Raw genomic sequence first — 24,814 nt, forward strand, 5'->3', positions numbered from 1 at the left:
CCCAGGTGGCTAGAGCAGGAGTGCTCTGTCCATGCCCTCTGGTGTCCAGCACACTGAGGAAGGAAGTCTGACCACATCTGTGGCTTCTCAGACCCCTGTCTCTGGTCCCCAGTGCCTCCTGGCCCAGGGCCACGCAGCAGCAGTGGTCGCAGAAGGAGCAGTTAGGTGGTGGGCAGGGGGAGTGCTGGGTGACTGCTGGACAATGGAGAGTTCAGGAATGGAGTGGGAGTCAGGCACATGGTGGGGCCCCACCTACTTGGACAAGGGTGAACAGCTGAGCTCAATGAAGACAGACCCTTAAGGTGCACTTGCTCTTGGGCGATGGGTTTATTTCACACTCTTTGCTTGTATGCTAACGGAAGGGAGAGCTCATGGTGGCCTGAGGTCCTCCAGGATTAGGGAAGAGAGTCGACCTCCCCCTCCTTCTCTCCAGAGACCCTGTCATGGCCCTCCCCCGGGCCTGCAGCCCTGGGCCCGGCCCTGTTACAGCCTGGGCTTCCCGCCGTGAGGTGCAGACTCGCCAGGGGGTGGAGCAGACTTGCATGGCACCCATATCCAGAGTCCAGCGAAGATGAACTGGCTACATACCACCCCCGCTACATAGACCAGGAAGAAGATGTGGTCAGCAGCCTCAGTCCGGCTCCTTCTTGACCCCTTTACTCCTCTGGAGGCTTCTGTGTGGGGAGATGCAGGAAAAGGAGCTGTACTTCGGGGCTCACCCAACACTCTCCCAGAGCAGAAGGTGAAGCCCAGGGGGTGTCAGCCTGTATTTTTCTCTCTTCTTTCTATTCACAACTAATGAATATTGGGGTCCGGCCCATTCTCGGCCGTCTCCAGTTAAAGAAACACCTTCGTAGAGAAGCTCTGCAGAGCATAGGGTTATTGCTGGGAATTGGTAGTCATTCAAGTCTTTAGGGAAGCTGACCTTGCTCCCTGCTCCAGACCTGCTTCCAAGGGCAGACATGGAGGAGCCCAGGAACAACAGAGCCAGCGGAGTAAATACAAGGAGCCTCTAAACAGCCTAGTGACCCCTGACCCCCAGCCCCAGCCCTAGGTGTGCAGCCTGCCAGCTCTGCCCCTGTCAAATGCGCTCCCAGCCTCATTCCTTGCTCACAAACCTCCCAGGAAGGGGCTCCAGCTTCTGCCCACCTTCAGGATTAGGCACTGGGTTCCCGTGATCTCGCTGCTCCCCTCTTGGGCCTGGGCTGGGGCTGCTCTTGGCCCTGATGTCCCCCCGGGCCAGCAGCGCGGCTACCAGCACAGTCTCCACGGTGCTAATGAAGAGCAGCAGCAGCAGGACGGTGAAGTAGTGAACTGGAGATGGGAGGGTGGGGGGCAAGGTCAGGGGCCAGGCTTGTGCCTCGAGTGCCCAGGGAGCTGAGCAGAGGCACCCTGGCTCAGGTGACAGCAGGTGTGGACAAACGAGGCAGGCCAGGCGCAGGGTGGTCCTGCCGAGGGCCAGAGAGGTACAGGGCTTACTGAGCAGTGGGTTGCAGGAGGAGGAGCTGGGCAGGGTCTGCACCAGAGAGGAGTGGAAGACGAAGTAGCCCAGCAGCAGCGTCACTTTGTAGGCAATGCGGTCGGTGACCCGGAGGGGCAGCAGCCCCCCGCACATGTCAGCCAACAGCAGCGCCTCCCCAGGTACCAGCAGAGCTATGATGGCCTTTAGGGCTGTGTTCTGCAGGCGCAACTAGAAGGAAGAAAGTTGAGGGGATGTGCAGGGGGTGGGCAGTAGAAAGGTGATGTCATGGCCTCTAGCTAAGCATCCTCAACGCCCTCATCAGCCCTGTGTCAGCCACCTCCCAACTCACCGTCACCTGGAAGCAGGGCACCAGCTGCTTGGGTGGGACTTGAGTTTTCAAATCCTTGACTACGTATTCCCTCTTGATACTGACAATCTCATTCACCACGTGGGCCCGGAACTTCAGCTCCTTCACTGGAAGGGGCAGGGGTGAGAACAGTGAAATACGAAAGCGAGACCCCTGCCCCTAAATCTCTCTCAGGAGTAGGGGTAGGGAGAAGCTGGAGCCCAGGGATGATGGAGACTTCTGATGGCTACTGAGGGGCAGACTTGGAGGCGAAACTTGTTCTTACAAGGGCTTTCCACACCTTATTTTGCAATACCCCAGTTTTCTCCAGTTAGAGGAAGGGCCTTGTCAGATGCATAGATGAATTTTCATCGTAAGAATAAATGTGCTTTTGCACCACTTCATGGGGGGTAGGGGATGGTGGTCACAGACTCATCCACCAGTATGTCTCTCACCTGAAATATTAGGATTTGTAGGGCTGCAGCTCTGGTATTTCCCAGAGGGAAGGGAGGCAGGAAAGGGTGGGACTTCTCTGCCAAGTTGGACATCACCTGATGGGTCTGTGGGACATTTCCTGGGTGGCTACACCTTCAGGATGTTTCCAGGAATGAGGCTGCAGCAACCTGACTGTCTGCACTTGACCCCAGAGGCCCAACCACTGCAGTTTGGCACTAGCTGTTGAGGGCCATTGCTCTGGGGTAGCTGAGGGGGAGGAGAGGAGACTGAAGTGGGGCTACAGCCGAGAGCAGGGGGAACTAGGAATGAGGCTGCCATCTGAGCGGGAGGTGTGGGCTGAGAAGCATGTTCTGGCCCAGGATCTCTTCAGCTCCCCTAAGCCTGGGGGTAGGCTGGGGTGAACCCGGTCCGCTACTCCCGTGTCAGACATTTGCTGGAGGCCAGAGGCTTCCCCTCCCTTCTACCCTCACGCCCCGGCTCTGGTCCCAACAGCACCAGTGTTGCTGAAAGCATAGAAGCTGAGGCTGCAGTCGCTCTGGTCCCTGGGAAAGCGGAGGAGGTCAAAGTCGCAGGTGGTCTCCGTGGTGAGGGCCAGGTAGAGCTCAACATGGCCGTCCTGGTCCACTCGGGCCCTCGGGCTCTGCTCCTGCCAGTCCACCCAGAGCCTACAGGGATCAGGGGAAAGAAAGGCACCACAACCAGAGGCCCAGCTCCTAAAGAGTAGGGGGAGACCTCGGCATATGCTCACCTGCCATTTGGGTTTCAGGAGGGGAAAGCGGGGCAGTGGAGGTGCACCAGTGGTCTGGTAGGCCACCAGGAGGAGGATACTCGCTAAGAGGATTTGGGAGCTCTAGGTTAGCAAGAGAGAGGGATATGCTGTGGTGGGTTCCTGGAACAAGAACTCCTGCCTCACTTACGCCTCCTGGATAGTGAGTCCCGGTGTCCAGAGTGAGTCCAAGGACAGCGTGACCGCGTGCTGCGGGTGCTCACTCACGTTCCAGGCCAGGCGAGGGTCCAGCCAGAACTGGGAACAGAAATGCCGCTAAGACTCCCATTCTCCACATACCCATGCCCCTTGGTTTGGCAGGTTGATGAAGGCTGGTACTTCTGAGGTGGGCTCAGAGCCGGTTCTCCAGTCCCACCTCCCCACTCCCACTCCACCCTGGTAGGTGCTCCCCACTCACCAGCCGAAGCAGCAGCTTGGAGGACACTGTGTACCGCAAGATGTCCTGGGGGGAGGGGGACAGCATGTCACCTTGCAGGTGGGCGCTACACTACAGAAGGCAGGAGATCCCAGCACTTGCTGGGGCTGAGTCCTGTCCCATCCCAGCTCAGTGCTTGGGCCCCACGCCCTCCTGCGGCCTGACAACACTTACCACATTAAACACGGTTGATACAAACACCCGTACGTCCACAAGCAGGGGTGCGCTCCCGTTGTTTGGAATCTGTGTGCTTTCCTGAACCTCCTCCCGCAAGTTGAAGTCGACAAAGGATGGCAAGGCTGAGGGATGGAGGTCGAGGTCACTGGGTGCCCTGGGACCCAAATCCAAAGCTCATGACCTTACATTGTCCACCTACCAACTGATGGCACGCTGCGCCCCTGGGCTAAGTGCCGGGTGGTGCTGAGCCTGAGCAAGGAGAGGTGGAGCAGGAGCCACAGAGCCATCATCAGTGACTGCATGGAAGGGCTGGATGGAGCTGCAGCAGCTAAGCTGCAGCCTCTTATTTCAGTCACTTCTTTGGGGTGCTGGGCTGTTGGTTGGAGGCACCTGCTTTGTGCAAGGACCCTGGAGCCTTAGACTTGGCACTGCCACCCCGGTTCCGCAAACACCCAAAGACAAAGCCCGGAACCCAGCCCCTCCCACCCTGCACCTGCCCAGGCTTCCGTGTCCCGCTCCATTTCCACCACCTGGAAGGGGTTGCTGCTTTCAAGGCCCACCAAGTGGACCAGGCAAGCATGGACACACCTTTCTCTGACTCAGTCCCTCCAATCCAAAAAGATGCCGCAGGCCACCTCTGCGTTTCCCCTTAGCGGGGACTGCCTGGCTAAATACCCAAACCCTTGCCAAAGTGCCCTACGCTCGATGCCATGAGATGGGCACACCCTTGAGGGTTTTCCTGCCTCTCCTTAAGCGCTGAACGGATTTCATGTAAAAAACCTTGGCTCAAGACCTCCAGGAGTGGGGCAAACCAGGAGAAAGGTAGAGGCTAGCTCAAGAGCAAAGCTTTGGGGCTTCCTCTTTCCTTATGGGATTCTCAGCCTGCCCTAGACCAGCAGTGCCTTCGAAGGGCTGCTGTGTGCCCTGGAGCAGGACCCAGGGGGTGGGGAGCGACTTTCCTGGCTCTGAGGAGAAACCAAGCCATTGGAGACCTGATCCGGGACAGCTGCAGGGAGGGAAGGAAACCTTAAGGCTGAAAATGGGTAGGCGCTAATGGGGCTCCCAGACTCGAAAGGACTCCAGGGAGCTGGGAGCAGTCGAGGACCCGCCGCACTCCGGCGCATGAACCCTGCTAGGACACACATAGTGTCTGTGTCTGTCATCGACCTGCTTTATCGAGCACGCTTAAACACTCTGCCTGCCTTTGTCGCACGTATTAGTGGCTGCTGGTTCGCTGATCTGTATACTCGTGGTGCCTCCAGATGGCCACGTGCAAAGAGCCTTCAGCTGTCCCGCGCTCCCCAGCTTCAGTTAGGGATTTCTACGCGAATTTTACCTCGGCCGCCTTGGGTGCGATCTACACTCCCCTTGTAGCTCAGCAAAGCACTCTACGCCCTTTTATCCAGAGTGCGCCTGTGAAGTCCCAGGGGCTTCTTAACCACAGAGCCCCATGACTATGAGAGAGGCGGAGACACAGCGCGTCACTGCATGTGAAATCGTTTGCAAGTTTTATTAACAGATGAAACTCCTCCACAGTCCCCTGACCTCCAACTCCAATCCTTTAACACTCAAGCGTACCCCCTAAGTGCCCTCGGGTCACACTAACTGTCAGAATGCCGTTAGGGGCCTTTTGGTCTCGCCAGGACGGGCCAGGGACCGGGCTCGAGGCTGGGCCACTGAGAGGCGCCGGCGCAGGGGCAGAAGGCCAGGCCGCCTCGCCCACGTGCGTCAGGTCTGTGGACTCGCGCTCCAGCACGCTGCCGCTGTGGGTGCCCTGCACCGCGACGCCCACGCGGCCCGAGGCTTTGCGCGGAGCACGGCGCAACAGGCTGGCGCAGATCTTGCGAAAGCCCTTGCGGAAGTGCTTGGAGACGAGCGCGTAGACGATGGGGTTGACGCATGAGTTGGCGTAGGAGACCAGGTGCGAGAGGATGCGCAGCGCGTAGGTGGCGCGCGTAAGTGGGAAGCGGCCGAACCACACACAGAGGATAAGCGCGTGGTGAGGCATCCAACAGAGGCAGAAGAGTGTGGCTACGATGACGATCATGCGCGTTACCTTGCGCTTGGCACGCCGGGCGCCTGAGCCGGCGACCACCGGATCGACGGTGCGCCAGAGGTAGCGCAGGGTGCGCACGTAGGTCAGGCCGAGCACCAGCATGGGCAGCAGGTAGCTGAAGACAAAGGTGCAGAGGTCCATGGCGCGGCGGCGAGGCGCGCTCCATGCCGGATGGCACACGGTCAGGTTGGCCAACCGCGATTGGCGGTAGTAACTCAGGTAGGGCCCAGAGAAGAGCAGCGACAGCCCCCAGATGAGACCGATGGCCGCTAGCGCGTTGCGAGGTGTGCGCAGCTCGCGGGAGTGCAACGGATAGCGGATAGCCAGATACCTGCGGGTCAGGCCAGGAAGGGAGACGTCGGGTGAGCGTGTGGATTCGCGGGGACAGGGGTGGACCCGTGCACCTTGAGCCCCATATCCGCTTCTCAAGGAAAGTCCCTAACACACGGTCACACCGCACATTCCCAGAGGGCAACCCAGCGCATCCCGGACACTCAGCCGCATCTAGATGTGAGGCGGGACCCGGCCCCAGGAAAGGCGCGCGTATAGGCCACTCATCTGCTCTTCCTGGGACTACGACCACAGCCAGGCTCCATCCAGGAGGGCACCCCGCACGTTGAACCGGCTTTGGGGCTCCAGGAGGCTGTGATTACCCACAAGTGACGGTGCACGGAGAGGTAGGACCCAGGCGCCTTGAGGCTTTAGTAGACAGCCTGGAGACACGTCAGGCAAGGTGCTGCAAGGGAATTCCTTAGAGAAGCCGACGCTCTACGGGTCCCACCAGCGCTCTCAGAGCCGACATACTGCACTCTCAGAAGAACTGGGAGGTATATGGGGAATGCGGCCTCACCTCGCTGCTTGTCCAGGGGAGGTCGGGAGCACGCAAGGAAGGAGGAGACAGGGGAGATACCGGAGTCACACCCGGATTTCCTCTCCAGGAATCATCCAGGTGTCCTTCCAAGTTCCAGCTGGGAGCGGGGCGGGGGGGGGGGGGGGTGCGGGGGGGGGGGAGGGGGCGCCGCGGAGGAGGTGGACCTTCCAGCGTTCGCCTTTCCCTGCCCTTGACCCCGGGCCTGCAGGTGGGGTGCAGAGGTGGGTGGAAGCGAGCTAGAGACCTCGGACGTGCTCGCTCGGACTTTGCCATGGGCCCTCGCCTAGGACCCAAATTCCTCAGTCCGGACTGGAGTCGACTCAGCCCACCAAACTGTGGCTTCGAGGCGGGCAAAGTGGAGGCGCCTGAGTTTGACGCCAGGAGACAGACCTTTGGCTTCGTGCACATGATTACTGGATGGGCGACTCTCTGAGCAAGTCACTTAGGAACTCGATCTCGTCTGTAAATTGGGCACAGTAATCCCTCCCATCCCAACCTCAGGGGGCTTTGAGCTCAAGCGAGACCGAGCACGCGAAAACCCTTTGTACCGGGAAACGCTGCGCTTTGTCAGGCGCCAGCGGCGCTGGAGAGCTGAGGTCTCCAACCTGCAGCCCGGAGGATGCGCTTAACGGAGGACACCGCGGTCCCCCATTCTTATTCTTCCATCTCCTCCTCCACGCCTGCTTGTCTTTCACTCCCTCCCGGTCCCTTTGCCTTCTTAGTGTCTTTTTCTACTCTCTGCGCGTCCCTCCTTGACCCTCGAGTCCACGCCCTTCTTCGGCCCCCACCCCGTACCCGAGCCCCTGGGTCTCCAGGGCACTCGCTCACCTGTCCAGGGAGACGGCGGCCAGCGTGAAGCTGCTGGCGTGCATGGTGAGGAAGATGAAGAAGTGCACAGCCTTGCAGAGCAGCGAGCCAAACACCCAGCCGTCCAGGGTGTAGATGGTGGCCTGGAAGGGCACGCAGCACACGATAAAACACAGGTCGGCCACGCCCAGATTGAGGATGAACAGGTTGGTGGTGCTGACCGCCTGGCCGCCGCGCAGCAGCACGGCCAGCACCAGTGCGTTGCCCACGGTGCCCACGAGGAAGATAATCGCAAATAACATGGGCACGATGACCGCCTCGGGCTGCCAGCTGCTCCCGCCGCCAGCCTCGCTCGCTGCCTCGGCCCCCGGGTCACCCGAGGCATTCATGGTGTCGCCGAACACGAGGCTGCCCGGGATCCTGCAGCCGTCTGGGTGTTGGCGAGCGCGCAGCTCCCGCGGCGCTGCAGCGCCGAGCGCGACTCCGCGGAGCTGCGGGCAGAGTGAGCCTGGCGGCGGCTGGGGCGGGAGATGGGGGTGCCCTGGGGTCAGGGGGAGGAGCGAGCAGCCAGAGCAGTAGGATGGTCCCCCGCAGCAGCTGGCGGCGCCTGGGGAAGGGCTGTCAAGTGGCCCCGGCGTATCTCCGCCGAGGCCCAGGCAGCCCACTCCGGGCGCGGAGGACGGTGCTCCTGCCTGCTCCCCGGCCCTCCGGTGTCGTCGGCGCGCTCCAGCCCCGGGGTGCGGTCTGGGCCGGGCTGAGGGGGGAAATGACCTCCCTGGCAGAGGCCAGAGTGGTGGAGGGACCGACTGCCGGGACCTGCGTGTGCGCCGCGCTGTCTGGAGCGCCCTCCCGGGACCCCGCGCTCCTAGACGCTTCTCTGCTGCGTGGCAGGCGCCCCAAACCTCCTGGGGCTGGCTGCGGGGCGTCCTCGAAAGAGTTTCAAGCGGCCGTTAAGGGGTGATGGTGGGGTTTACAAGGGGCAGAGGCGAATGGGGGGCTGTGTTTTCCAGAACTGGCGGGTGGGGGCAGCTCTGCTCTTGGTCCCGCCTCTTCCCATTCCTACTTCCCAGGAGCATCGCGCCTCACAGGAACCCTGGAGAGCAGCAATGAGGAGGATGGAAGGAGGTTCTGAGGGAATTTGGTTAGCTTCATCTCATTTCCTCTCGCCCCCACTGAAAGTTTCCCTCTCCAATTCAATCCAGTATTTATCGAGCATCTACTGTGTACCAGGCTATGTCTTTGGCACTGTGCCTCAGTTTCCTCAGCTGTAATGTAGGATAATAACACCTTCTCAGAGGGCTCTGGTGAGAATGGAGTGAGATGTCTGTGAGAGACCTGAAGCCAGTTGGTAGAATCTGAATGAATCAAATTCTTCTCTTTTGCCTTACCCTATTCAGATATCCAGAAAAGGAAAACTTTAAAGAAACACGAAGTAGCAGAGTTCCATGCATCCGCAGCATTTTCCTAGATGGCCAGGAAGGTGTTTACATTGCAATAAAACTTAAATATTTGTTCCTGATTTTGACATATTAGGCATCAAGCATTTGTGATCCAGAATTATTACTGTTTCTATAGAATTTAAGCTCCCGGTTCATCGGTTCATTAGGTCTGAAAATCACCACCTTCTGCCACTGTAGCTTGATCTCGGCTTCACCTTTCCCTGCCCTGTTCCTTGGGTTCCGGTCAAGAACTCCCCCCTACCACCCCCAGGATCTTGGCTTCAAGAGCCCAGCTCCCTACTTCTCTGGCTGGGGAAACCTCATTCACACCCCTGCCCCGCCTGCCCATTCATTGAATAGGAAGATAGTAGCAGTTCATGTTTATGAGATGCATGCCATGCATTTATTCAATAAGGATTTATTAAGCACTTACTCCTTGCCAGGCACTATTCTGGGTGCTTGGGATATACCGGTGAGCTCTACAAAGATCAAGGCCCTCCGTGAGCTTCCTTCCTAGCAGGGAAGACAGACAATAAACATAACACAAGTCAGTTATTAATCTGTTGCAAGTTGATAAGTACTTGCAGGAAAAGTAGACCAGGGTCAGGAACTGGGCCCACCAGGGTGGTGGTCACGATGCAATTTGAAATAGGATGGTCAGGCAGACTTCATTAGGCAGGTGACATTGGAGCAAAGACTTGAAGGAGGAGAGGGAGCCAGCCTAGCAGATGTCTATGGGAAGAACATTCTATATAGAGGGAATAACCAGTGCAAAGGCCCTAATGAAGGAGTGTGCTTGTGCCCCTAAGCAGTGAGGGAGGCACGGCCTGAGCTGAATCAACAAGGAGACTGGCAGAACAAAAGGCGAGAGGCATAGCATGTATGGCTGTTTTCCATTGTAAGGACTGTGGCTTCTAGTCTGAGTAAAATGAGGAGCCATTGCAGAGTTTTCACTACAGGACTAACATGATCTGATCAACTTTTCTTTTTTAAAAAACTTTATTGAAATATTCACATGCAATTTACCCATTTAAAGTGTTCATTTAGGTTTTAGTATATTCACAGAGTTGTGCAAACATCACCACAATCAATTTTAGAAAATATTTGTTCCCCCCCAAAGAAACCCTTACCCTTTAGCCATCAGCCTCCAATCTCCACCCCTACTGCCAGCCCTAGGCAATCACTATTCTCTGTCTCTGTAGATTTACCTATTCTGGACATTTCATACAAATGGAATCATACAATACGTAGCCTTTTGTGTGGCTTCTTTCACTCAGCATAATATTTTCAAGATTCATCCACATTGTAGAATGTATCAGAACTTCACTGCTTTTTATGGTCAAGTAATAGTCCATTGTATGGTTATAAAGCATTCTAGTTATCCACTCATTTGTCGATGGACATTTGAGAGACTTACTTTTTTAAGATTTCTTTTTAATTGTGGTAAAATACGCATTTACCATGTTAAACATTTGTAAGTGTCCAGTTCAGTAGAGTGTGGAGTATATTCATATTGTTGTGCAACCAATCTCCAGAACTTTTTAATCTTGCAAAACTGAAACTCTGTACCCATTAAACAATATCTCCCCCTTTCCCCTGCCTCCAGCCACCGGCAACCACCACTCTACTTTCTATGAATTTGACCACACTAGATACCTCATATAAGAGGAATCATACAGTATCTGTCTTTTTGTGGCGGGTTTACTTAGTACGATATTCCCAAGCTTCATCCATGTTGTAGCATGTGTCAGAATTTCCTTCCTTTTTAAGGCTGAATAATAGTTCATTGTACAGATATACCACATTTCGTTTATCCCTGGAGGGCCACTGGGTTGCTTCCATTCGTTGGGTATTGTGAATAACACCGCTGTGAACATGGGTGTACAAATATCTCTTTAAGATCCTGCTTTCAATTCTTTTCGATATATACCCACAAGTAGAATTGCTGGATCATATGGTAATTCTTTGAATTTTCTGAAGAACCACCCTACTGTCTTCCACAGTAGCTGCACCATTGTACATTTGCACCAAAAGTACACCACTATTCCAATTTCTCCACATCCACACCAATACGTTATTTTCTGTTATTATTATTCTTATTATTGTGAGGAAGATTGGCCCTGAGCTAACATCTGTTGCCAATCTTCCTCTTTTTTCTCCCCAAAGCCCCAGTACATAGTTGTATATCCTAGTTGTAAGTCATTCTAGTTCTGCTGTGTGGACACCACCACAGCACAGCTTGATAGCAGTGCTAGGTCCGCGCCCAGGATCAAACCAGTGAACCCGGGGCCACCAAGGCCAGCACAAACTTAACCACTTGGCCACCGGGCTGGCCCCTCTGTTATTAAGTATTTTCAATATCTAATGGGTATGAGGTGATAGCTCACTGTGGTTTTGATTTTAACTTCCCTAATGATTAGTGCACAGATTTACTTTAAAATGCATCATTTCAGTTAGTCTTCATAACCGTCTTAATTGGTTATCCTCATTCACAGATGAGGGAAAACGTTTAGAGGGAGATTATTTACCGAACATCTCCCCATCAGCAATGGCGGAGACAAGATTGGAGCTGCAGGACTCAAGACTCCAGAACCCGCAGTGCCGTATTGCAGAGCAAAGATTCATAGTCTCCCTTGTCTCAACACTTCTCCCTCCTCGGACTGCTCGCCCCAAAGTCCAGAGAAGGGCATAGGTCCCCAGTAGTCTGAGAACGTCCCTACATCGAGAGACTGCCTGTTGGCTCGGTCAGCGGTTCCTCGGCCATCGCTTCCTTAGGGTCGGCCCAGAAGAAAGCGCAGAGGCGGTTCCCTCACAGGCGGGGGTGCTTGGTTCGCTAGGGTGGGAATCCCATCGCCCAAGTCCCGGGGGAGGTAGACACCCCAAAATCCAAAGTCCTTAGCCAACTGCACGGGACGTGAACCTGACCACCGGTGCAGGGATGCAGGAGGTGGGGTCCATCTCCGGGTCCTCCGGCCCTTGCGGACCGGAGGTGGGATTGCTCCTGAGAGGGTCTCGACAGCTAAGGTCTCCCCGCGTCCCCGAGCCCTCAGCCCCGCCCGCCACGATTAGGCACCGGGCATCCAAGCCCACGCGCAGACGAGCTCCAACAAGTGGCTCCTGCCTGCGGACAGGGCCGTCGATGGCGGAGTCCGCCGCTATCCCGTCAGCCCGTCCTGGCCGGTCCCGCTCTCTCCCGCGCCGGTCGACCCGCCTCCTCTATCCCGTCCTGCTCTGCGGCGCAGGGGCAAGATGGCTGCTGAGAAACAGGTTCCTGGAGGCGGAGGCGGCGGCGGCAGCGGCGGCGGGGGCAGCGCCGGTAGCGGTGGTGGACGCGGTGCCGGAGGAGAGGAAAATAAGGAAAACGAACGGCCTTCAGCCGGATCGAAGGCAAACAGAGAATTCGGGGATAGCCTGAGTTTGGAGAGTATCCTAGAGTAATCGGGCCTAACTCGCAATGACTACGTGTCGTTCTGGCGGGCCGGGGGCGGGAGAGGCGGCGGGTCCTGGCACGTCCTGGGCAGGAGAGGCCGAGGGTTGCAGTTTCTCTCGCCCTTACTTTTTGGCGTTCCGAATTCCAGGGTCTGTGTTTCAACCGGCCGTTCTCGTCTCCTTAGCCCTGCAGTCTGGGGAACGTCGTCTTATTTCAGGCGGCCCCGGGATATTGGGCACATTTCTGCAGTTTCCCCGCAGTTGCCCAGTTGGAGGGCTGGTGACCAGGATGACACTCCGGCCACCCCGGTGAGCTCCTGCCTTGGCACCTGGAGCCACTGAACTGGGAAGAGGAAACGGCAGTCCTGACGTTTTGGTTTAATATTTTTGTCTGACAGCCGTCGGAGATGAGTAATAAAAATTCCAGTTTGATGCTCTGGAAGTGGAGGCAAAGATTGACTGCTCTAAGGAACAGCTTGTTGCCATTTTGAATGTAAATCATCGTGGCTTGTTAACATCACGTATAGCTTTCTTAATAGGTCTGTAGACATTTTGTCTTGTTGAGTCGTTCAGAGGAGCTGGAGGAATCAGTTTCTAGTTTTCATCAGAGTGTATCACAATTGAGTGCTTATGACACTCGTTTGTGGCTTTTCGAAATCAATAACAAATGGAGAACATTTAGGTGAATTTCTGAAATAACACATTTAGCTTGAATCAATGTAGTTAAGTTTTCAGGGGTTTGGAGTTTTACTTTTTGAACTGGCAGTACACTTCCAGATGGCTGTTAGAATGCCTTAATTTTACTACAAGTGGTTTATCTTCTTGTCCCTTTTTGGTTGTTGAAATAGTCCTTTTAGTGTTCAGTATTTTAAAATGCATCATAGGGAAGCATTGAGGAAACTTTAAAATTGTAGATAAAGGGTTTTAGACTTCCTAAAGTTTGGCACATAGTCAAATATTTTAAGATTCATGAAAAGAGTTTGGTCAGTGCTGCTTCTTTTAAAAGAAAAGCTTTAATATATTTATGCAAACTGTGGCCTCGTCTGGTTGGCATGTGCTAACCATAGGCCATGCAGCATCAGAGCCGTTAAGGAAAGTTAGATTTGGCAGATGTAAGTGGTTATGCAAATAGGGAGCAGTACCTGAGTTTATATCCTGGATCTGTCTCAGTGAGTAAAATACTGGGTCCAGGTGTAAATCAGTGGGAACCACCCCAGTTATAGTCAGCATTCAGAATCCAGCAGCTTTATTTAAGCTGTTGGGTTTCAGTAGTCCTCAATGGCTAATAATACCCTCCTTTTTTAGTGTGAAAGTAGTAACAGTTCCAGCAGTCAACTTGTCTACACATTTTGGCCTGTCCTGTGACAAGATAGCTTTTGAAAATGGTTACAAGAGATTTGGCTAATGTACTGAGTATTTCAGAAAGGTTTAATGTGTTATGGTTTGATACAAATATAGACTAATGAGGACGTGTTTTCATTTATTTGGATTCTTGCCATTGTGAGCATTTCCTTAATCTTGGCTCTAGTTCTTCAGATTATTAAGGAATCCCAGCAGCAGCATGGTTTACGGCACGGAGATTTTCAGAGGTACAGGTTAGTATTATATGCAAGATGTATGGAAATCATTGTGGAATTTTCAAACTTGGTTTGAAACATTATGTAGCAGGAATTTCCGTGAAAGCATTGTAATTTATTGGTAAACTTTTATAACAGCCTTCAAGTTGCAAAACAAATTTCTAACGTATAATACAGTTCCGTACTTTGAAAGCAAAAATATCCAACTGTTAGATATAGGTTTTGACTAGCTGATTTTTAGAAGTACTACTAAAACGCTCTACATCTCAGATTCTAAGGAGTCAGCCGTGTGGTGAAGGGTCAACAGCACCGGGGCAGAGTGAGCAAGGTAGGCAGTGGGACGAGAAGAGGTGGGAGGAGGAGGCAGGGCCGCATTTTGTAGGGCCCTATAACCCAGGGTAACTCATCCAGGTGTTAATCTAGGCAAGATGGGAAGCCACAAGAGAGTTTTAAACAAGAGACTATTCTGACTTGATTTTTTTTTTTAATAGGGAAATTTTTAAAACAAATGTAGAGATGATGGTGCAATGAACCCATCACTCAGTTATTACAGTGACCAACTTTCTGCCCTTTTTGTTTCATCAGTTCCCTCTCCTTTTTATTTAAACATTTCCTTTAAAAAAATTTCATTGAAGGATTTTTTACCATTTTATTGAAGTATAATTTATATGCAGAGAAGGGTACAGAAACAGATGAATTTTTCACACCCTGTAACTAGCACCCAGATTAAGAGACAGAACATTACCAGCCTCCTGGAAGTCCTGCTTTTGCTCCTTCTAATCACAAACCCTTCCTCCCCAAGGGTGGCCACAGTCATGACGTCTAACAGCTTAAATTAGGCCTGCTGATTTCTGAAATGTATCTGTATGACATCACATAGTGTGCACTCTTTCATGAGAGCCTTCTTTCTTTCAACATTACATTTGAAATTCCTGCATATTGTTGTGTGTAGTTGTAGTTTTTTGTTTTTGTTTTTTGAGGAAGATTACTCCTAGTCCTGAGCTAACATCCGCTGCCAATCCTGCTCTTTTTGCTGAGGAAGACTGGCCCTGAGCCAACATCCATGCCCATCTTCCTCTACTTTACATGTGGGATGCCTGCCCCAGCATGGCGTGCCAAGTGGTGCCACATCCACACCAGGGATCCGAACTGGTGAACTCCGGGCCACCGAAGCAGAACATGCGCACTTAACCGCTGCGCCACCGGGCTGGCCCAGTTGTAGTTTTTTTATTCTCATTAGTATATGGTATTCTCTTCTGTGAACATACCACAATTTATTTTCCACTGTACTGTTGCTGGGCATTTGGCCAGTTTCCTGTTTGGGCTATTATAAATTTGTGCTGCTGTAAACATTGTTATACATGTGTTGGCGGAGGGAAGTATTTCTTTCTGTTGGATATATACCTGGGAGTAGAATACTGTAGGATATGCTTATGTTCAGCCTTAGTAATATATTGCCAAACAGCTTTCCGAAGTTATTAGGCCAGTTTGCACTGCTCCCAACAGTATTTGAGAACTCTGCTCCACATCCTTGCCAGGATTCAGTATGGTCTGTGTTGTGTTTTTTTGCTGGATTATTTTAGAGCAAATCTAGATATACCCTTTCAGTTTGTATCTCCATCAAATAAGGCTTTAAAAAAACATAACCAAAATACTATTATCCCACCTAATCAAATTAGCAATAATTCCTTAGTAATATCTTCTGTAATGATGTAAACAATATAAAAATGTTGTCTTTATTTAGTTCTCCCTGATTTTCTTTAAAATATCTCCACATTTTTTTTTTTACTTGAAACAATCTCAGACTTGCAGAAGAATTTCAAGTACACTACTAATAGCATTTTTTTCCTGAACCACTGAGAGTAGATACTTTACTGAATAATGTGTATTTTCCATAAACAGGGCCATTCTACATAACTGCAACAATCAAAAGCAGGAAATTAATGATAAATTGTTATCTAATCCTCAGGCCCCATTCAAGACTCCCTAATTGTCCCAGTAATTTCCTTTATAGCAAAAGCATCCAGTTCGGAATCATTGCCTGTAGTTGTCACATCGTCTTAATTTTCACTCTAGCACAGTTCTTCAGTCTGTCTTTGGTTTTTCAAGGTCTTCATTCTTTTGAAGATTACAGACCAGTTATTTATTTATTTATTTTTTTAGGAAGATTAGCCCTGAGTTAATATCTGCTGCCAATCCTCCTCTTTTTGCTGAGGAAGACTGGCCCTGAGCTAACATCATGCCCATCTTCCTCTGCTTTATATGTGGGATGCCTACCACAGCATGGCGTGCCAAGCTGTGCAATGTCTGCCCCCGGGATCCGAACCGGCGAACCCCAGGCCGCCGAAGCAAAATGTGTGCACTTAACTGCTGCGCCACCAGGCCGGCCACCAGACCAGTTATTTTATAGACTGTCACTCACTTTGAGTTTATTTAATGTCTCCTCATGATGAGATTCAGGTACGGCTTTTTCAGGAGTATCACAGAAGTGATACTGTATTCATCTCATTGCGCCCATCTAGCGGCACACAGTTTCACTGTGTTCCATTACTGGTATTCTGTTTGGTCACTTGATTAAGGTGGCCTTAGCCAGGCTTCCCCACTGGGCAGTTACTCCTTTTCCCTTTGTAAATTACTAATTATTTTCTGAGGAAATACTTTGAAACTATGGAAGTATCTCATTCTTCATCAGATTTTCAATGTATTCGTTTATTTGTATCTGTATGCACTCATAGTTTCCCATTTTATTCTACGAGTTGTAATCTGATACTATCATTTTTTATTTTGATGCTCTGATTGACCAAGATTTGGCCAGTAAGCCCCTTCAAGTTGGCTACTATGTCCTTTCACATGTTCCCATCTTTGTTAAAGTCAGGTTTGTTGAAGTATTATTTATATACAGTAAAATTCACCCTCTTTAGGTACACAGTTTGAGTTTCGACAGATGTATATAGTTAGGTAACCACTATAAAATCGAGATAGAGAACGTTTCCATCATCTCAGAAAAGTCCCCTGTAGTCAATCCCTTCTTCCCACCCCCAGCTCCTGGCTATCACTGTTCTGATTTCTGACTTCATAGTTTGCCTTTTTTGGAATATCGTATAGGTGAAATCATACTGTATGTAGCCTTTGTGTCTAGTTTCTCTCGCTGCACGTATTGCTCATTAGTAGTCCATTATAGGGATGAACGGCAATCTGCTTATCTCTACCCCAACTGAATGGATATTGGTTGATTCCAATTTTGGGTTCTTTTTTTCTAGTTAATAATTTTATTCAGTGTTGCATTTTTAATTGGATTTTTGGCTGGTAAAATATACATAAAATGAAAATTGGCTTTGTGTAGCCTTCAGTCCTTTTTATGGGTTTTTTTTTTTTCCTTTCTGCTGAGGAAGATTGGTCCTGAGCTAACATCTGTGCCAGTCTTCCTCTGTTTTATGTGGGATGCCACCACAACATGGTTTGATGAGTGATGCTAGGTCTGCACCTGGGATCCAAACCTGTAAACCCTGGGCCACCAAAGTGTAACACACGAACTTAACCCCTACACCAGAAGGCCAGCCCCCTCTATGCACGTTTTCATAAGTTTGTTTATATTGTATATACAACTTTGTATCCTGCTTTTTTGCTGAACATTATGTGGTATGTATTTCTCCATGCCTATAAAAATGTTCTATACATGTGATTTTTATTAGTTGCATTATAACCCAATGTATAAGGATACCATAACTTATTTACCTATTTCCCCAAGTTGGTTATTTATATGATAGCTGGTTTTATAGGTTTAAAAATTTTGTTGCTATGAATCTTTGTTCATACCTCTTTGTATTTCTGATTGTTTCTTTAGTATAGAGTAGTATAGAAGTAGACGGTTCAGGGAGTATAAACTTTTTTTTTTTTTTTTTTTTTAATATTTAGGGAGATTGTCCTCCCCCTCCCTTTTTTTTTTTTTTAAGATTTTATTTTTTTCCTTTTTTTCCCCAAAGCCCCCCGGTACATAGTTGTATATTTTACTTGTGAGTCCTTCTAGATATGGCATGTGGGATGCTGCCTCAGCATGGTTTGATGAGCAGTGCCATGTCCGCGCCCAGGATTCGAACCAATGAAACACTGGGCCGCCTGCAGCAGAGCGCATGAACTTAACCACTCGGCCACGGGGCCAGCCCCGAGTATGAACATTTTTTAAGGATCTTGATAAATGTATTGATATTGCCAGAAAATCTTTACCAATTTATATTTCTACCCATAATGTATGAGTGTTCCATTTGATTTTTATGTAAAAGAGTAAGTGATAATTAAAGCAGAAATTACAAATTGAGGGAAAATATCTAGTTCATAGATTCAACCAGACTGTTATTTCTTCTTTTTAATAACCTCTGTCCTGGCAGCTTTAAGACGGAGATGCTGGGCCAGCCCAGTGGCACAGCAGTTAAGTGTGCATGTTCTGCTTTGGTGGCCCTGGGTTTGCCGGTTCGAATCCTGGGTGCAGACATGGCACCCCTTGGCAAGCCATGCTGTGGCAGGCGTCCCACATATAAAGTAGGAGAAGATGGGCACGGATGTTAGCTCAGGGCCAGTCTTCCTCAGCAAAAAGAGGATTGGCAGCAGATGTTCGCTCAGGGCTGATCTTCCTCAAAAGAAGAAAAAAAAAAGACGGAGATGCTGAAGTATCACTTAAATATCATTTTGTATTGTAAATTATTTGTTACATTATTTGATTAAGGGTTGGTAAATTTTATATGTATTTTACAGTAATTTAGTCAAAATACGTTTATTGAACATCTGTGTGTTACGCACTGTGCTAAGGCATGGGGGAAATTTGAAAATAAAATCATCTTTTCACTAAGAGAGTTTGTATTAGAGACAGACATGTAAGAACGTAATTATAATACTCTATAGTGTAGTGGAAGTAAGAATAAAGAGCTGTGAGAGCACAGAGGAGGGAGGCTCGGCATCAGAGGTGGTCTGTATAGTGCGTCGTGGTGATATCCTAATTAGCCTCCTCACTTTCTTCAAACGTGCTTGCAGTTCCTTTCTCTGTGTCATCATCGGCTCCCTCAGGGTGCCCATCCTCCTTTAATGCATCAGAATCCTACTCGTCCTTTCAGAGCCCCCCATACAGTCCTCTCCAGCAACAGTGTTAACAGGAAGAGAATGGTTGCTCGCGTCCTTTACATTCAGTTCAGCATTTGCCTTGTTTGCCATTTTATCTGCCTGATCCTCCCTAACCAGAGTGTGGTATCTTTGCGAATGAGAGCTGCTCCTCTCTCTCTCTCTCTGTTCTCTGTGATACCAGTCATCCTGCCCTGCATGTTTTAGTTCAGTAAATGTTTGCAAATGATGTGTGGTATCTGTAGTGACATAAGTAGAACACCTCAAACCTTTGACCTTACCTTGTATAGAATTTGCTGTTGAAAGTACTATCAGCTTGGCTGAATGATTTTTCTTTGTGGTTTCTTACAGGGGCTACTGTTCCCGTAGACAAAGACGTCTCCGGAAAACACTCAACTTCAAGATGGGGAACAGACACAAATTCACAGGGAAGAAAGTCACTGAAGATCTTCTGACCGATAACAGGTATTGACTGCTTAGTGTTAGGTACTAAAAACTTCTTGCTAATACATTTGTTGAACAATTACAATGTGCCAGACTCTTAATTATCTCAAGTGATTTCTTTGAGCAGCTCTGTGGAATGGGCGTTTTTACTGTTGTTGTGTTATAGCCTGAGGAAACTGAGGCTCCAAGAGGCTCAATAACTTGTTCGAGAACCGTGGTGGAATGGTAAATGTTAAAGTTAGCAATTAGAATCTAATCACTTATTAGGTAAGCTTTCTAGAATGCAAATTTCAGTGTCTAAGTGCCTACTTAAATCAGTATATCCTAAGTGAGATCCCGCTGAGTGTAAATTATTACAGAAGAGTTCTGTGTTTCCGTGATGAGTGACCCATGCTTAAGACGTGCTGAAGGACTAATCTCTCTAGCGACGTGCATTGAAGTTCTTTAAGTCAGTTCCTCAAACTTTGGCCTGTGGGCCAAATTGGTCTTCCTGCCACCTGTTTTTGTAAATAAAGTTTTATTGGAATACTATTCATTTAGGTATTGTTTACAGCTGCTTTTGTGCTACAATAGCAGAGTAGTTGTGACAGACCATATGGCCCACAAAACCTAAAATATTTACTACTGGGCCCTTTACAAAAGATGTTTGCTGTCCCCTGGTCCAGTATGTGGCCAGGACTTGGCTGGGTAGCATATTGGATAGAGGAGAGTTGGGGAGGCGTAGTTCTTGAGCCTCATTGACTGTGACCTTGTTGAGAGATGTCGGTCAAGTACAAAACGGAATGCTGCAATATAGCGAAACTGCCATGTTGCGTATCGTTCACTCTTAAGAATTCTGAAGTCTTAGAACGGAGAAGTCAGCTTGGGGGTTCCTAATAGGGAAGACAGGAAGCCTACGTGGAGGAGGCTGGACCTGGAAGGATTTGTGAGAAGAAAGAGCATTCTCCATCAGCGGCAACAGCATGCCGTGGTGTCTGTGAATCTACTCTAGGAGTTAAAATGCTCTGGACGGTTGTTCACGGCTGCTCAGGCAGCGAAGAGGTTGGGAGCTTGGTGTATGGAAACACAGTCAGAAATCTCAAGCACAGAGACCATGATGAGCTGTAGCAGGAGGTATTGATTAAATCTGAGGAGATCCAGTATAGGAAGAGTCTTACGATAGCGAGAGCCTTTATTTTGGAGAGGCAAAATTAAGCTGACCTTTAAGGAAGATTAATCAAGGCAGTAGTTTAAAGAAAGATTCACCAGAATAATAATAAAGTGGCTAACTTATTTAGTACTTAGTAAGTGCTAGGCTTGGGTTTGATGTATTTACATGTGTTACTACTTAGGAGAGTGAGGCACAGAAAGGTTAGTGCTTTGCCCAAAGTCACACAGCTAGTGAGTGATGGCACTGAGATTCCAACCCAAACTCTAGAGCCTTCTTCTTAACCACTTCAATATATTACCTCTTAAGGACTTAGTTTCTAACTGGGTTGGGGTGAAGGAGGTGTTGATTCAAAGATGAATGACATTGTGTGCCTGGACTGTCTCTGTTTGCTAAAATTTGGGAGGGATAGGTCTAGATTTGCCACGTTTGAGGGCGTAGCAGACTTGCCAATGAGATATAGCTGGTAGGTGATTAGAAACCTGTGGTGGAGCCTGAGTCAGGATCAGAGGTGCTGATTTGGGAATCATGGTTGATATGGTGAGAAGAGTAGTTCAGAGGAGGAAAGCCAGCGAGAGTGGAGGGAAAGGTGAAAGGCTGAAGATTGCGGCTCAGAGTGTCTGCACCTGATGTCCCTGACCTTATTGTCCAGTTTGCCCCTTCTTCTCTCTCTGGTTTAGATACTTGCTTCTGGTTCTGATGGATGCTGAACGAGCCTGGAGCTATGCCATGCAGCTCAAACAGGAAGCCAACACTGAACCCCGAAAACGGTTCCACTTATTGTCTCGCCTACGCAAAGCTGTAAAGCATGCAGAGGAATTGGAACGCTTGTGTGAGAGCAATCGCGTGGATGCCAAGACCAAGTTAGAGGCTCAGGTTAATGTCTTAACATCAGCTCTGCTTTGCTGTGGAGATTAAAGATGTACTTTCAAAAAAGATACAATTAAACAGAATAGAGTTTCTTATAAATTGGTAGTGAGAAGGGGGAAAAACCTGCTTGGTTTTTCGGGGTGAAGTTGGCATCTCTTGTTTTTGTTTTTGAGCTCTTGGTTTTTAATAATTAACTCTAACTTTTAAAGAAAGCTCATGCTTCTTTTGTTTTTTATTAAGATTATGATAGATTACAACCTTGTGAGATTTCAGTTGTACATTATTGTTAGTCATGTTGTGGGTACACCACTTCACCCTTTGTGCCCTCCCACCACCCCCCCTTTTCCCTGGTAACCACCGATCAGTTCTCCTTGTCTATATGTTAACTTCCGCCTATAAGTGGTCATGCTTCTTTTGATACGGAGATGGAAAGCTTGCATCTTATATTTGGAAATGTTCACAAAATAAGAATTCTTTTTGAAATGAATTTTTTTAAAGGAGATAAATATTCCAAGTTTATATTCAACTTTGGTCCTGATGTTATAGCCCAGGAACTGGCTGTTAAGTCAAATGAAGGAAACAAATTTCCTTTATTTTGAAGTTCTCTCCTAGGAAGTAAATAAATCATAACAAATTACCTATGTGTCACATTTTGTTAGTGGAATCAGTTTTTCACTTTAGTTATTTATTTATTTTAAAGATTGGCACCTGAGCTAACAGCTGTTGCCAGTCTTCTTTTTTTTTTCCCCTGCTTTTTCTTCCCAAATCCCCCCAGTACATAGTTGTATATTTTAGTTGTGGGTCCTTCTAGTTGTGGCATGTGGGATGCCGCTTCAATGTGGCCTGATGAGTGGTGTCATGTCCGCTCCCAGGATCCGAACCAGTGAAACCCTGGGCTGCCGAAGCAGAGCCCGAGAACTTAACCACTCGGCCACGGGGTCAGCCCAGTTTTTCGCTTTAAAAGTCAACGTGAAGGGCCAGCGGTTAGGTTTGCACGTTCCACTTCGGCGGCGTGGGGTTCACCACTTCAGATCCCGGGTGTGGACATGGCACTGCTTGGCAAGCCATGCTGTGGTAGGCATCCCACGTATAAAGTGGAGGAAGATGGGCATGGATGTTAGCTCAGAGCCAGTCTTCCTCAGCAAAAAGAGGAGGATTGGCAGCAGATATTAACTCAGGGCTAATCTTTCTTTAAAAAAAAAATCAACGTGAGTATCTCTATGTTCTTGATATCAAAGTAGCAAATAGAGGAGATTGAGCCGTAGCAGTGGTTCTTGGCTGTTGAAGCCGTTCCTTTTTCCTTCCCCTCCCAGGCTTACACGGCGTACCTCTCAGGAATGCTGCGATTTGAACATCAAGAATGGAAAGCCGCCATTGAGGCTTTTAACAAATGCAAGTGAGTCCTTCGATCCAAAGGCTGTGGCCACTTTTGATTAGAGATAGTGAAATTCGAGTTGAAAATCAGCTCATGATTGTTTCTGTGAAAGTTGGTACAATTTCTTTTTTTTCTTTTCCACTTTGGAAATATTATTATTCTCTTTCATCCTTAGAACATGACAGTTCTGGTAATTGGTAGAAGCACCTCAAAGTGCTGGGTTTTGTTTTTAGCCACTGTGCTCCTTATGAATTTATTTTCTGAAAATAAGGCTGCTGTGAAACCTGATGTTTCTTTTCCTCACAGAACTATCTACGAGAAGCTAGCCAGTGCTTTCACAGAAGAGCAGGCTGTGCTGTACAACCAGCGTGTGGAGGAGATCTCGCCCAACATCCGCTACTGTGCATATAACATTGGTGAGCAGGGACTGAGTAGAGCATTGACGAGTGGCTTGGTGCTAGTTCATCTCAGAGAGCCTAGAGAATTCATTTAGCTCTCTTCCCTTTCCCTAGCATCCATCCTTGGCATGGGTTTTGGTTGATGAACAAAGTAGAATTGTCGAAGTCAGCCCTGCTCAAAATCACAAGCCAATTCCTTGGCTTCCGTTTCCATCCTGCCGTCTTCTGTGCTCCCCAAGAGCTTCGTACAAGGACCTGGGATTCACTGAAGCATGCTTGTCAGGGGGAAGAGCTCCCAGTTGAATCCAGTGGTTTTTGAGAGAATACCCCAGACCCTCGAGGATCTTCCACTCTTTCTCTCTCTCTTTCAGGGGACCAGTCAGCTATCAATGAACTAATGCAGATGAGATTGAGGTCTGGGGGCACTGAGGGTCTCCTGGCCGAAAAATTGGAGGTAATCTAGTATGTACATTTTTGTGAAAAGTCTGGCTTGAAAAAGTCCAGAAAAAGAAGAAATCCATAATCTCATCACCCAATATAATTGCTATTAACATGCACGCATTTATAGCTATATCTGTATTTTTAACAAAACGCTTTCTTCGTTTAATTTTTTTTTTTTTAAGATTTTTTATTTTTCCTTTTTCTCCCCAAAGCCCCCCAGTACATAGTTGTGTATTTTTAGTTGTAGGTCCTTCTAGTTGTGGCATGTGGGATGCCGCCTCAGCATGGCTTGGTTAGCGGTGCCGTGTCCGTGCCCAGGATTCGAACTGGTGAAACCCTGGGCCACCGAAGCAGAGTGCATGAACTTAACCACTCAGCCATGGGGCCGGCCCCTCATTTAATATTTTTAAGTATTCACCTTTTTTACCTCCTTACATTTATTTTCCAAGCAATGCAGGCTCATAGGAAAAGTAGGAAATACAAAAGATGGGGGATAAAAATAAAATCATGTGGGTTACCACCCAAAGTTAACCACTGTTAATAATGTGATGAATATCCTGCAGGCTTTTGTATGTCTGAAAAAAGGGCATGTATTTTAAAAATGAGATCTCAGTATGCACTGTTTGGGAACATGCTTTGTAAATATAATGTCACATGCGTTTTTTTCCACTTCAGTAAATACGTTTCCATGCCATCATCTTTTGATGGCTGCGTAGTACTCCGTTGAAGTCTGCTTTATTTGACCACTTGACTATTGTTGATTAAGTGGGAAACAGTATTACCGTGAATACCTATGTCCCCAGTTTTTGTACACATTCTTACACATTCTTAGTTATTTCTTTAGGATAAATTCCTGAAAGTGAAATTGAATGTTTGAAAGCTTTTGATACATATTGATAAATATCTTTAAGTTTCTAGTGATTTACATTTCTGCCTGTGGTGTATACAGATATGCATTTCTCCTTACAGCCTTACCAAAACTTGGTGGTGTTCTTTTTAATCTTCTATTATATTCTTTTAATATTTGAGTTTCCATAAGCTAAGATATATGATACCAAGGAGGAATTTAAATATGTTTGTATATGCTCTACTTTATAAAGTATAATATGTTGGATATAAAAAGACAAGTAATAGTTTTCAGTTGTTTTCACCTCAGTCCCCACAAAGCTTTAACTTTTGTTTGTGTGTGTGAGGAAGATTGGCCCTGA

At 48.7% G+C, this 24,814-nt stretch overlaps 3 protein-coding genes and 1 long non-coding RNA gene across 4 annotated transcripts in view; 2 read left to right on the plus strand and 2 right to left on the minus strand.

Annotated features, from left to right (window-relative positions):
* Positions 1 to 308: 308 nt before the first annotated feature.
* Positions 309 to 4,076, minus strand: ZACN (zinc activated ion channel). Its single transcript, XM_008542291.2, has 9 exons — positions 3,843 to 4,076; positions 3,641 to 3,765; positions 3,449 to 3,493; positions 3,182 to 3,288; positions 2,760 to 2,929; positions 1,812 to 1,936; positions 1,480 to 1,690; positions 1,150 to 1,314; positions 309 to 674 (listed from the first exon to the last, which is right to left on the minus strand). The coding sequence occupies exons 1-9, from the start codon at positions 3,943 to 3,945 to the stop codon at positions 484 to 486; spliced, it is 1,242 nt and encodes a 413-aa protein (XP_008540513.2). The 5' UTR covers positions 3,946 to 4,076; the 3' UTR covers positions 309 to 483.
* Positions 4,077 to 5,071: 995 nt separating this feature from the next.
* GALR2 (galanin receptor 2) lies at positions 5,072 to 7,877 on the minus strand. Its single transcript, XM_070561436.1, has 2 exons — positions 7,399 to 7,877; positions 5,072 to 6,030 (listed from the first exon to the last, which is right to left on the minus strand). The coding sequence occupies exons 1-2, from the start codon at positions 7,764 to 7,766 to the stop codon at positions 5,205 to 5,207; spliced, it is 1,194 nt and encodes a 397-aa protein (XP_070417537.1). The 5' UTR covers positions 7,767 to 7,877; the 3' UTR covers positions 5,072 to 5,204.
* Positions 7,859 to 8,896, plus strand: LOC139074000 (uncharacterized). Its single transcript, XR_011523264.1, has 2 exons — positions 7,859 to 8,518; positions 8,775 to 8,896. It is a non-coding gene; the product is annotated as an uncharacterized lncRNA (long non-coding RNA).
* Positions 8,897 to 11,903: 3,007 nt separating this feature from the next.
* SRP68 (signal recognition particle 68) overlaps positions 11,904 to 24,814 on the plus strand; it is a 33,627-nt gene continuing 20,716 nt past the window's right edge. The window contains exons 1-7 of the mRNA XM_008542292.2: positions 11,904 to 12,240; positions 13,774 to 13,840; positions 19,283 to 19,396; positions 21,203 to 21,398; positions 22,706 to 22,788; positions 23,074 to 23,183; positions 23,537 to 23,619. Of these exons, the coding sequence (XP_008540514.1) occupies positions 12,066 to 12,240; positions 13,774 to 13,840; positions 19,283 to 19,396; positions 21,203 to 21,398; positions 22,706 to 22,788; positions 23,074 to 23,183; positions 23,537 to 23,619 (828 nt within the window). The 5' untranslated portion in view covers positions 11,904 to 12,065. The remainder of the gene's footprint in view (positions 12,241 to 13,773; positions 13,841 to 19,282; positions 19,397 to 21,202; positions 21,399 to 22,705; positions 22,789 to 23,073; positions 23,184 to 23,536; positions 23,620 to 24,814) is intronic.

This window comes from Equus przewalskii, chromosome 10, assembly GCF_037783145.1.
Source record: "Equus przewalskii isolate Varuska chromosome 10, EquPr2, whole genome shotgun sequence".
Classification (NCBI taxonomy): Eukaryota; Metazoa; Chordata; class Mammalia; order Perissodactyla; family Equidae; genus Equus; species Equus przewalskii.

Excerpts from the sequence above, each read along its gene's own strand:
- ZACN (XM_008542291.2), bottom strand. The coding sequence starts at position 3,945 with ATGCAGTCACTGATGATGGCTCTGTGGCTCCTGCTCCACCTCTCCTTG. Across the intron at positions 2,930-3,181 it reads GGACTCACTATCCAGGAGGC|GCTCTGGGTGGACTGGCAGG; the intron begins GTAAGTGAGGCA and ends TGATCCCTGTAG. Across the intron at positions 675-1,149 it reads CCCAGTGCCTAATCCTGAAG|AAGCCTCCAGAGGAGTAAAG; the intron begins GTGGGCAGAAGC and ends CTCCCCACACAG.
- GALR2 (XM_070561436.1), bottom strand. The coding sequence starts at position 7,766 with ATGAATGCCTCGGGTGACCCGGGGGCCGAGGCAGCGAGCGAGGCTGGC. Across the intron at positions 6,031-7,398 it reads GCCGCCGTCTCCCTGGACAG|GTATCTGGCTATCCGCTATC; the intron begins GTGAGCGAGTGC and ends CCTGACCCGCAG.